At 47.9% G+C, this 11619-nt stretch overlaps 1 protein-coding gene across 5 annotated transcripts in view; it reads left to right on the forward strand.

Moving 5' to 3' along the window:
- PIMREG (PICALM interacting mitotic regulator) overlaps nucleotides 1–11619 on the forward strand; it is a 665098-nt gene that overhangs the window by 411377 nt on the left and 242102 nt on the right. Inside the window, exon 5 of one of the 5 annotated variants that reach the window (XM_078679327.1) lies at nucleotides 7207–7253. The exons of the other annotated variants lie outside the window; for them this stretch is intronic. Within the exon in view, the coding sequence (XP_078535453.1) occupies nucleotides 7207–7237 (31 nt within the window). The 3' untranslated portion in view covers nucleotides 7238–7253. The remainder of the gene's footprint in view (nucleotides 1–7206; nucleotides 7254–11619) is intronic. 5 annotated transcript variants of the gene reach the window in all.

An 11619-nucleotide genomic window follows, 5' to 3' on the forward strand; every position in this document is an offset into this window, starting at 1 on the left:
ATCCGACCAGCTTCGGGACGTCCCTGACCTGGCACAATGGCGTCAGGAGGGAGGCCCCACTCAGGAACAATTCCGGGCCGAACAGAAAACATGTCCCTCACTCGAAGGACTCCGGCAGCAAGCCCTGGCCCAGAGCACAGGGGATACCTCGGGGGCCCACTGGATCTACTGGGACCAAGACCTGCTCTACAGCGAGCAGAAAATTGCAGAGCTAGGAGCCAGTCGGGTACTGGTGGTGCCCCTTCGCTTCCGAGACTTTCTCCTGAACTTAGCCCACGATGTCCCCCTTGCCGGACACCTGGGACAGGATAAAACCTACGACCGCCTGGTGACCCATTTTTACTGGCCCCAAATGCGAAAGGATGTCACCAACCACTGCAGGGCCTGCCCCACCTGCCAGGCCAGCGGAAAAAGTGGCCGAAAAATCAAAGCACCTTTACAACCCTTTCCTGTCGTCACCACCCCGTTCGAACGAGTAGGAATAGACATTGTGGGACCCCTCGACCCCCGAACAGCCCAAGGACACCGGTTCATCCTGGTCCTAGTAGACCACGCCACCCGCTATCCCGAGGCCATCCCTCTTCGGACTGTGACGGCCCCCGTGGTGGGCCGAGCCCTGATGGGGATCTTCTCCCGGGTGGGGTTCCCCCGGGAGGTCGTCAGCGACAGGGGCACGAACTTATCTCCAGATATATGAAGTCTCTCTGGCAACAATGCGGGGTCACCTACAAATTCACGACCCCCTATCACCCGCAAGGAAACGGACTGGTCGAGAGGTTCAACCGCACTCTCAAGGGAATGATTATGGGCCTAGAGGAACCCCTTCGACGCCAGTGGGACGTGCTACTTCCATGCCTCCTGTTTGCCTATCGGGAGGTCCCGCAGAAATCACTCGGCTTCAGCCCATTTGAACTCCTGTACGGGCACCCCGTCCGGGGCCCCCTCAGCCTAGTCAAGGAAGGTTGGGAGCAGCCTCCCCAGAAAACTCCCCCGGACATCTACAGGTATCTCCTGGCTCTTCGCAACCAGACCCGGCGGTTCCGAGAAACCGCCAAAGCCAATCTTGAGGCCAGTCAGGAGGACATGAAGAGATGGTACGATCAGCACGCATCCTCCATTGAGTTCGAACCGGGACAACGGGTCTGGGTGATGTCCCCGGTTGAACCCTGTGCACTCCAAGACAAATGGTCCGGACCCTTCAAGGTGATCGAACGCAAGGGGCCCGTCACCTATTTAATCGACATGGAGACTGCCCGGAACCCTCTACGGGTCCTCCATGCCAACAGGCTCAAACCCCATTTTGTGCGATCCGAACTCAGCCTCCTGATGGCTACCGATAACGGGACGGAAGAAGACTCCGAGCCCCTTCCGGACTTACTGAGGACCCTCGAGCGAGATGGCTCAGTGGAAGGGGTCCAGCTCTCCGAGGCCCTGTCCCCGGAGCAACGCCAAGACTGTCAAGCCCTCCTGAGGCGGTTCGCCTCCCTGTTCTCCCTCACACCCGGAGTCACCCCCTGGTGCCTTCACGATGTGGACACCGGGGACAGCCCTCCTATTCGACACCGGGCGTACCGCGTACCAGACCGGGTGCGCGCCTGCATCCAGACCGAGGTGTCCAAAATGCTGGCCCTAGGAGTGATCGAACCCTCCGACAGCCCCTGGGCAAGCCCAGTCGTCCTGGTTCCCAAGGCGGCCGCCCCGGGCGTTGCCCCTGAGCTCCGGTTCTGCGTGGACTATCGGGGGCTGAATGCAGTTACCAGGACCGACGCTCACCCCATCCCCCGGGCAGATGAGCTAATTGACCGGATGGGGGCCGCCCGCTACCTGAGCATCTTCGACCTAACGGCGGGCTACTGGCAGATCGCCCTCACCCCTAGGGCCCAAGAACGTTCCGCCTTCTCTACCCCGGACGGGCACTACCACTTTAAAGTAATGCCCTTCGGCATGAAAAACGCTCCGGCAACGTTCCAACGGCTGGTGAACCAGGTACTGGCGGGCCTTGAAGACTTCAGCGCCGCCTACCTGGACGACATTGCTGTGTACAGCCATCATTGGACCGACCACCTCCGCCACCTGCGGGAGGTTCTACACGCCCTCCAGCGAGCCGGGCTCACCATCAAGGCCAGCAAGTGCCAGGTTGGCCAAGGGTCCGTGACCTACCTGGGACACCAAGTGGGAAGCGGGCTGGTGGCCCCCCTCCAGCTCAAGATTGCTGCCATCCAGGCCTGGCAACCCCCTACGACCCAAACGGAGGTCCGGGCCTTCCTGGGGCTCACCGGATACTACCGGCGGTTCGTGAAGGACTATGGCAGCATCGTGGGGCCCCTCACAGAGCTCACCTCCAAGAAGAGCCCCAAAACAGTCAACTGGACCCCGGACTGCCAATCGGCCTTCGAGAAATTGAAGACCGCCATGTGCACGGCCCCCGTGCTCCAGGCTCCCGACTACAGCCGGGAATTCATTGTGCAGACGGACGCCTCCGATCATGGTGTGGGGGCCGTCCTCTCCCAACTCAACACCGAAGGGGTCGACCAACCAGTGGCCTTCCTCAGCAGACGCCTACTGCCCCGAGAACAGCGCTGGAGCACCATTGAGAGGGAGGCCTTCGCCGTAGTCTGGGCCCTCAAGAAGCTCCGGCCCTACCTCTTTGGCACCCACTTCCGGGTGCAAACAGACCACCGACCCCTGCAATGGCTGATGCAAATGCGGGGGGAGAACCCGAAGCTGTTGCGCTGGTCCATCTCCCTACAGGGGATGGACTTCACGGTGGAACATCGTCCAGGCCAGGACCACGCCAACGCAGACGGCCTGTCACGCTTTTTCCGCCTCAGCGAGGAGAGACCCCAGGAAGATGGCTGACTCTCCCCGCCTTCAGCTGGGGGGGACGCATGTTGGACAGGCCGCATGGTCGGGCTGTCCCCCCTCCCCGCAACGGGGCCCGGACCCTGGCTCTCCCTGAATCCCCAACCAGAGTCCCCGGCGACCACCCGAAGTAACCTGCAATCCCTCCACCACAAGACACCAGCTCCGGACCCAGCTGGCCCGGGTCACCATCCGCACCCCGGCCTCGGCCCAGCCGCCATTTTGGGGTACTACAGCACGAGGCCGCGTGGCCTCAACTCGACCCTAACCCTGGGCCCGGCCGGCCCCGACATCGAGGCACCAACCTCCTCCCAGGAGGCAGAGTGACCACTTGGCGAGTCAATGGGAGAAGGAATCGTCAACGGCTCTCCTCCGCCAGGTGTCGATCACCCCAGGCCGCCCTGGGCGCTGGCTCCACCCCCCTGCTGGGTGTCTGGACTCCCTCATCCCGGACCTCCCGGCCCCCAGGCGCGAGGGTCCGGACATCAAAGGGGACCAGACCTATAACTGGGGCAGGGCCAGACCAGGAAGGGAGTTGTATCCTGGAGTCGAGAGACCCGAGAAGAACTCATTCGTCTTGGCCTGCTGGCGCTGCCGCGGCCCTCTGCCTCGTGAAACCATCGTCTTGGCCTGCTGGTGCTGCCGCGGCCCTCTGCCTCGTGAAACCATCGTCTTGGCCTGCTGGCGCTGGCGCTGCCGCGGCCCGACTTGCAGACTCGCCAGCTCGAGGATTGTGAGCTCACCTCTTGCCACCTCCTGTACCGACCCGGTACCAAGACTGTCCCGCTACCCCCTTTTTCCCTACAGAGACTAGAAGTGAGAGGACCCTCGGGTCCGATATATCCTGTATCGCCAATATCCTTGCCCTACAAACCTTATATAAAAGTATTGAACTCAACCTGGTGTGGTGGCTGTTTGTGGGGAGGGAGGTGACATATCTGTACAATCGCCGGAGACGGTCCTCATCGGGGACCTCTCCCTCAGTAGTCGGCCGACCCTCAGGGTCCCCGTCTAACACACAGATACAATATACAGAATGTTTACTAAAATTATACAACCATGTAGTTAAAATAAAAGACCAATATAAATGACATTAGGAATTCACATCTGTTTGTTGTGGAACTTTTGAACAAAATCCAAAATAGCCAAGGCAAACAGCTGACTAAAATGTGAAAAATATTATTTAGCTGCTGTTTAAGCTCTGAAAAGCCAGTATCAAAATGTGTTACAGGGGTGTGGAATTTTGTAAAATATCTACTTGTCCATGGGAGTGGATACTTCAATAATCTACATGTCTTGTAAAAAAATCCACTCGGCTCTTTGGTGCTATGCAGTGAGGTGACAAATTAAGGCAGTGTTCTCATGTCAGCGCTCTGATATTAGCCTCTCTGATTATGCCAGGACTTGCATTAATGGGTTTTGTCTATAGCAATGTTATGATTTTGCCACCTTTCCGCAACTCTACATACTGGGGCTGGGACTAACAAGAAGTGGTAGCTCTAGGGTTGGAATGTCCTTTTAAGTCTGTACACACCTACAAACATGCATATTTAAGGGTCTTCACCAAAACTTCTCTAATCTCTTATCACACTACGAAAGTTTGGAGATTTACTTCTGAGAAGGGCAGAAGTAAATCTTTAACCAGAGTAGGGAAAACAGGAGTTGTAGGAAAAAGGCAGCTTGCAAGTGCTCAACAGATTTTCAAATGCCATAAATACACCTGCAAACGGGCTCTTGTTAAAATACAGTTCACAAACGTTTTCTAGGAGTAGGAATTCTAGGCCTACTTATGTAAATTCATGCAAATTCATATGTGTTGTAAACCTGCACTAAAACAAGGATATACACAATGGGTGCACCATTGTGGCTTTCTTTAATAATTGGGCTGTTAGCTAAGACCTTTAATTTGTATGTAAAATATATATATATATATATATATATATATATATATATATATATATATATATATATATATATATATATATATATATATATATAATGTTTCTTCAAACGCAATTAAAACAAAAGTGTGGCGCACACTTCTCTTAGTTATTGAAATTACTTTAATCTGCTCCCACTGGCAAAAAATAGAATATATATATATATATAGAATCGTATATAGCTAACCGCACTTTGATGCTATTCTGCTCTTTCACAAGTAGCACATCTGCACACAAAAAATGTTGCTTTTCGAGACATACATTTTTGCTTTAGCCAATGTCTATGCCACATTGGGGACGGCCTGGTTGCTCCCACAAAAGATTGTGTATCAGCAAAAACCAATAGGCTTTCAACCACTGCCTGGCCTATTGTCTTTGCCAATGCTGGTTTATCATAGTCTTGCTGAAACTGGTTTACACTGATCTTCCATCAACAATGTATTTTGGAACTACTAGTATGTATCAAAGTCAGTTTACTAAAATGATTCCTCAAAAAAATGGCACCTCAAATTGCACCATTTATCTAAACGTTTTTCTTTTGTGTGCATTTTATTTTGAAAGCAAAGAAATATCAATATTGCTATCAAACCTATACAAGTATTTGGGTGTAATCGGAGAACATTCTGTGAGCAAGACCGGTAGTCTCAAATTGTTAAACTTGGCAGATGTGTGCACACATTTATATACAGGAACGACTGTCCGTAATGAATGCCGAGCTCACAGCATTTTCATAAAGCAGTCATTTTACAAATAAAGACTTTTAAGAATCCATCAATACAAGTTTGCACAGCACAAATGTTTGTATAAAAACCTTACCTTGACTGCAAACGAAGCACTTTTCACAGATTCAAAATGTAGTACTGACCCCCCCACCTCCCCTCCAAAATATGTCCTCGGAGTTGGGCGATAGGCATTCCACCCCCCTGGTCTAAGCTCTAATTCTCTAGTTGACCCCCTTCTCAAGTAGTATAGGTGCTCATAGTGCAAATATTATTAGCAGTGGAATCTCCACTTGCATATTTTGTCTTCATCGTTATTGAAGCAGGGAGAAGAAAACGAATGTGTGCTGGAGATGCTTCATCATAAGCACACAACCAACAGTATTTTACTTGATTGTTGTGTAATAAGCCATGGGGCCAACGTCCATAAACAAAATAATATTTGGATTTTCTTTGGAGGAGACCATCACTTCAAATATAGGCAAAAACACCACATTTGAAAGGACTGATCATCCACATTACTTCCTCACAGAGCAAGCCTGAAATTGACCCCTTGTATCTTTCCTCTGTTCCTGTCTCCCTATTTGCATTTTTAGGATTTAGTAATACTTAAGTATCTTGAAAGATGTATCTCCTAGGAAGCTGCTAGTGCTTGGTTTCGGGTTCCTATTAAGAATCCGCCATCGCAGTCACTGGTGATACTGGACTGTGAGACACACAGACCAGAATCAAAAGACTATGAAGAGGTGGTTATAGGTGCCCTATCTCTATAAAGTCCAACTTGTTTGACATGCCACTACTTTGCAATATTGGAAGATGAAGTACTCTAGAGGCAGGCTACTTATATGGATCCTTTCTAACGGAAGAGAGAAGAGAAGATCGAATCCACTGACTTTGATGAGCAGTTCAAAGATGGCAACTGTTTATAGCCAGTCATTATCCGATAACCCACCAATATCGGATAACCTAGATCATACTTCTACCATGTTTCAGGTCTTAGGTGTTTATTTGATAATTTATTCTGAGACCCTTAGTCCTGTTGCCTCCCTTAGTCGGACTAAAGCTCCAGATTGCAATTGTTGCTGGTTCGCGGAATTTAGGATTTTACTGCTTGTAGACACAGTAACTCCTGGGATGGACTTCCAGTGTGACTCCAACTGGTTCCCCCCAGCCTAAAGTTTGTATGTTTGAAATTGAATAATTTTCCTGGAGATGAAAGACATGAAATGTTGCCAACTGGGCTGGTCATTTTAAGACTAGTGAGATGTAGTGTCTTACTTGTTTAAAATGTTTGCTGTGTGTAGTATGAGTTAAGCCTGGAAGATCAGGCACAGCCATACCAGAGTCTGGAAGAAAACACACTTCTGCACAGAACAATCATTATGAATTGGGTCCTTAGTTATTTTCATTTTCGAAAAACACAAGAATAATGATTTTATTGGCACCATCTACTCTCTAGGTTTTTGGTGAAAAATGCATGTTTAGAAGTAAATGTTACATGGGGTAAATAGCTCAGTGGTATAGACAAGTAACCAAACAAAATGTGACAAGAAGTTACATTATGAATTATATTCGTAGAACATGTTTTGTGCCATTGGACATATATTACCTTTTTATAGTTTACTTTTTTCGAAGTCTGACTCTGACTAAAGTTTGTATCTTGCAATTCTTCCATTTGTTATCAGTGATATGACAGTTTGTCTGATTCCTAACTGAAGATAATACGGACAAGGTAACAATTAAATGTTGTTTGATTGCACTTCACATGTCTGTCTGTGTGCACTTGGTGTGGACAATGCTGGGTTGTGGTGTGTTCTACACTGTTAACCTGTCTGTTTGTAAAGCTGCAAAATGAATACATCTGACTAAAAATGCATGACCAGCCAAAACGCTTTGCTCCCCATTCCCTAATATCTGTATAATTCAAATCGCGCCTCACCCCCTTCAATTCAGATCTATAGTTGCAACATAGTTTCTCTCCATTACACCAACTGGTTTCTGCAGAAGTGTTCCAGCCACCTAGCATTCACGCATCTCTTCCAGGTGGTGATTTAGCCCATAGGGTTGATAAGTGGTTCGTCTGTATATGTTGATTAAACAGTCTTGCTTTCAAGAACTGTGTACACTTTCTATTGATTGCCCTCACATCTTAAATGAATTGGCTTAGGCCGCTAAGTGCTTAGCATGATAGTAATTCCTTTCCATTCAGGATGTCGATATAATACTCCCTTGCCCTCCATAGATTTCTATATATATATATACTACAGTTCTTTCTTTTTCATGGGTTAGTAGTCTCCAGTTAGTTACACATTTTGGCACACATGCATGGTAGTTGAAACACACTACTTCATATTCAGTTAAAAGCCACCCCCACATGTAAGGCTATATAGGTAGACTGTGATGTCAGCCCTCACTGCTATTAAGAAAAACTCTCCGCTGTAACAACCTGGTGCAGAGCTATTGGTATTTCTCAATGCTTGTGCTTTGGCATAATGCCTCGTATGATCTGCGCTATGACTGTATGAATAGGCACATGTGGTTGGCCGTATTTAGAATGTTTTTTCTCAAAGTGAAGGAAAATGCATTCAAAGTGGGCACAGGTGGCCGTAGAGTATACAAAAAAGTGATAGGTGGAATGCTTGAATTAATCTCCACCACTAATAAGTACTCTGGTTTGCATCCCAGTCCATCGTTATTTTGCATTCCATCCTACCTCAGTTTGTACCAAGGCCAGATGAAAATCCGTCTTAACCCTACTTCAATAGGAACAGTTTGGCCCGAGCTGCTGCCAGGCCAGGACTCCCTGAGCCAAAATGCGAGCAACTTACAACCGGTATGCCCTGATTGGGGCTCTTCCATCGGATATGGCTTGGCTTCAATGTCACAATGAGAATGGGATCCATCTTTGGACATACCCATCTCACTTAGGCCGTCACTATTAAGTGTACGAAAAAGTGATGAGTGGAATGCTTGAATTCATCTCAGACATTGGTAATCATGCATAGGTGCATTCAGGTCCATTATTATTTTGCACACCGTGGCAACTTAATTTGGGTGGTGTCCTAAGCAAATCGCTCTTGACCCTGCTCTAATAGGAACAGACCAACTGAATTTCATGGACATGGGTCTTAATGCACATGTGGGGTAGCCTTTTTAGAATAGTTGTATTCATTCCTGGTCCTGTGTCTTCAGGAAGTGGCCAGATGGATGGCCAACTGCAAATTGAACCTTAATGAAGACAAGACTGAGGTCATATTATGGGTAACAACTTTAACAAGAGAATTCCCTCCCCTGTGCCAGAATGCTTAGACTGGTTTCCCATTCAAAACCAGTGCTAAAGAGCCTTGGAATCTGGCTAGATCTGGTCTTATGGTAGAGCACTGAGACAAAATACTTGGAGCCACCTGCCTTTGGAGTTTTGAGACTGCTAAGAAAGATTTTAAATCTCTTTCCTTTTGTAGCTAGGAGACTAATTGTTCAGGCTCTCATCATCTCCTGCCTTAATTATGACAACATCCTTTATCTGGGCCCTTCTCAGTATGTGACAAAGGCTCCAGATGACTCAGAATGCTTCTACTCGGCTCCTGATGTATCTTCCCTGACATCAATCTGCAAAAGCAGCCCTGAAGAAACTCCATTGGCTCCTAGTCGAGCAGCGAGTTAAATTCAAAACATTATGCATTTTGCGTAGGTCTCTTCTCAAGAAAGGCTCCACCCTTTTGAGACCTCTGGTTACTTCGTACACCTCGGAAAAGTCTTGGAGATCTTCCTAAGCCCTTCTACTACTGGTCCCCAAATGCAGTAGATCCTGTTGGGGTGGCCACTCCTTCTCCCACTTTGCTCCCAGGGTGTTGAGCTCTTCCTCTTGACCTTCGCCAGTTATCATGCAAACATGGCTCTATGGCAACTAACTTCTGATGATGATCACGTCCAATTGATGACCGTTCTAGTACTGGGAGGCCTTCTGGTAGCCATGCGCTTTACAAGACCTTGAGAATAGAATAAAGAAAACTCATTCTAAGATGACCATCTATGCATACACATTTGGGATGATGCACCAGGGGTTGTCTTGGACGTTTGCTCTTGCTATAACATGCTAAAACTATTCATTTATTTAATTTGGACGATAAGTGGTTCTTTCCCAGTTAATCTTCTCTTCAATCCCCTTAACTGCAATCTACATTGTTTTCTACTTATGGCTTGGTTTATGTATGTAATAATTGGCTGATTCTAAATGCCACACTGATGCTGAAGCGAAACTGAAATTGCTCATGCTTTATAAAACAGTGATTCTGTCAGACAATTTTGGTTTTGAGATAACTGTGTGATCCAACTTTGCCCTAACTACGATTTTCCATTCATTAATATTCTCTCATCTGAAATTAACTAACAGTAACTCCTTTCTTTTGCACAGCACCACTCTGACCAGTGCTAATTAATTATCCACAGAGTCCATGTCTATTGACAAATTAGCAGGTTACTGCAGTTACAATGAAATGTGCATGGGTTGTATAGCATTTAATAAAGGAGAAGCGTGGCTCAGTGGTTAGAGGCGGCAGACCCGGAAGCTGAGATCGGCTGTGGACCAGGGTTCGATTCCCCGCCTCGGCGGGTCTTGGGCTCAAAAATTCCACGGACTTGACAATTCTCGCTCCGGTGCCTACTCGACTCACGGGGTCACACTCTGCGACTCTGGGCAATGACTTGCTTAATCTCCACTACGGCCCCTCGCGGCGGGATGCCTGGCTTTCACCTTGTGGATACCCTGCTGGGGTATCTCACAGGGGAATACCAGGACGGGTTCCCTAAGCAAGCGCCTTGATACCTTCGGGTGATACGTGCGCTATATAAGTCACAATACATTTACAATAAAGAGGGGGAGGGATCTGCTTCACTTAAACTCTGTTTGAAACATATTTACGCACACAGGATACCTATGCATCAGGTATGTAGCTTGTAATAAAGTGTCTGCACTGTAAAATTACTTCGGTAAAATTCTGTTCGTTTTCTGGCTAACTTCTTCAAACTAATCAATCTACTTCGAATTAAAAGCTTTGGTAGAAAATTGTTTGAGAATGCCCATTTGAAATAAAATGGCCACTCGTTTGGAGCTTTAGGTTTGAAAGTACATTTAGTCCAAATAGATTTTCCCTCGCCTCAGTCTAAACCCGCATCCAGCTGCAGCTCCTCTGCTATGGCGGAGGACTGTCGCCCGTTCCCCTTCCAGCAGGCCCCAAACAAATAAAACAATTATATACCGCGCTATATTATAGTATTTTGTACCTGAGTCTTTGGGGCGGAGCCAGGGGGATAACAAGCACCCACGGGGAGTGGTATGCACTGTCATCAGTGCACATGACAGTCTGGCCAGCTGTCTCAGGCTTGCCAAACCAGTCATGCAAGCTTTGCTTGTTCTCCATGCAGGCTACATTACAGCCTGTGTGGCGAGCATGCTCAGGCTCCCAGTACTTGGCTAAGTGCCTAACCGCGGCACTCAGACCAATAACAGCACTACATTGCAGCATTGTGATTAGCTCAGGGGATCCTGGGTGCTTCCTGCTTCCGACTGGAGCAGAGCGAGGACTGGACAGACGACAAGAAAAGACACTGCGGCAAGGAGGTGAGTTATAATTTTTTTAATTTTTTTAGCTACTCTCATTCTCCCACTCGCCCCTGATCTGTGCCGGCCGCCACTGCCCTTATCTTATTCCTTACCTAAATGTAACCCTACTCCTAACCCTGGATCTAACCTTAAGCTCATACCTAAACATAATGTACACCCAAACCTCACCTTCACCCTAATCTCCACCTTGACCCTTTAATCAGTGGTGGCTGTAAACAATTGAATTGGTGAGGCATGCAAACCTACTGGCAATATGACACTAAGAGAAGCCAGCAATACTTTTAGACTGTGCCAAAGTTCTCAATTGTGTTTATTATAAACATTGTTTATAACTGGCAATGATTGAGAGCTCTGGAGTTGAGGCTGAAGGCAGTGTGAGTTTCTCACAATGCCTATCGGTAGGTCAAGATGGTGCCAGTCACTGAAAAGTAAATAAAACACTCCCATTCAATAAACACTATCACTGATATCAACT

Source organism: Lissotriton helveticus, chromosome 3_1 (genome assembly GCF_964261635.1).
Source record: "Lissotriton helveticus chromosome 3_1, aLisHel1.1, whole genome shotgun sequence".
Classification (NCBI taxonomy): Eukaryota; Metazoa; Chordata; class Amphibia; order Caudata; family Salamandridae; genus Lissotriton; species Lissotriton helveticus.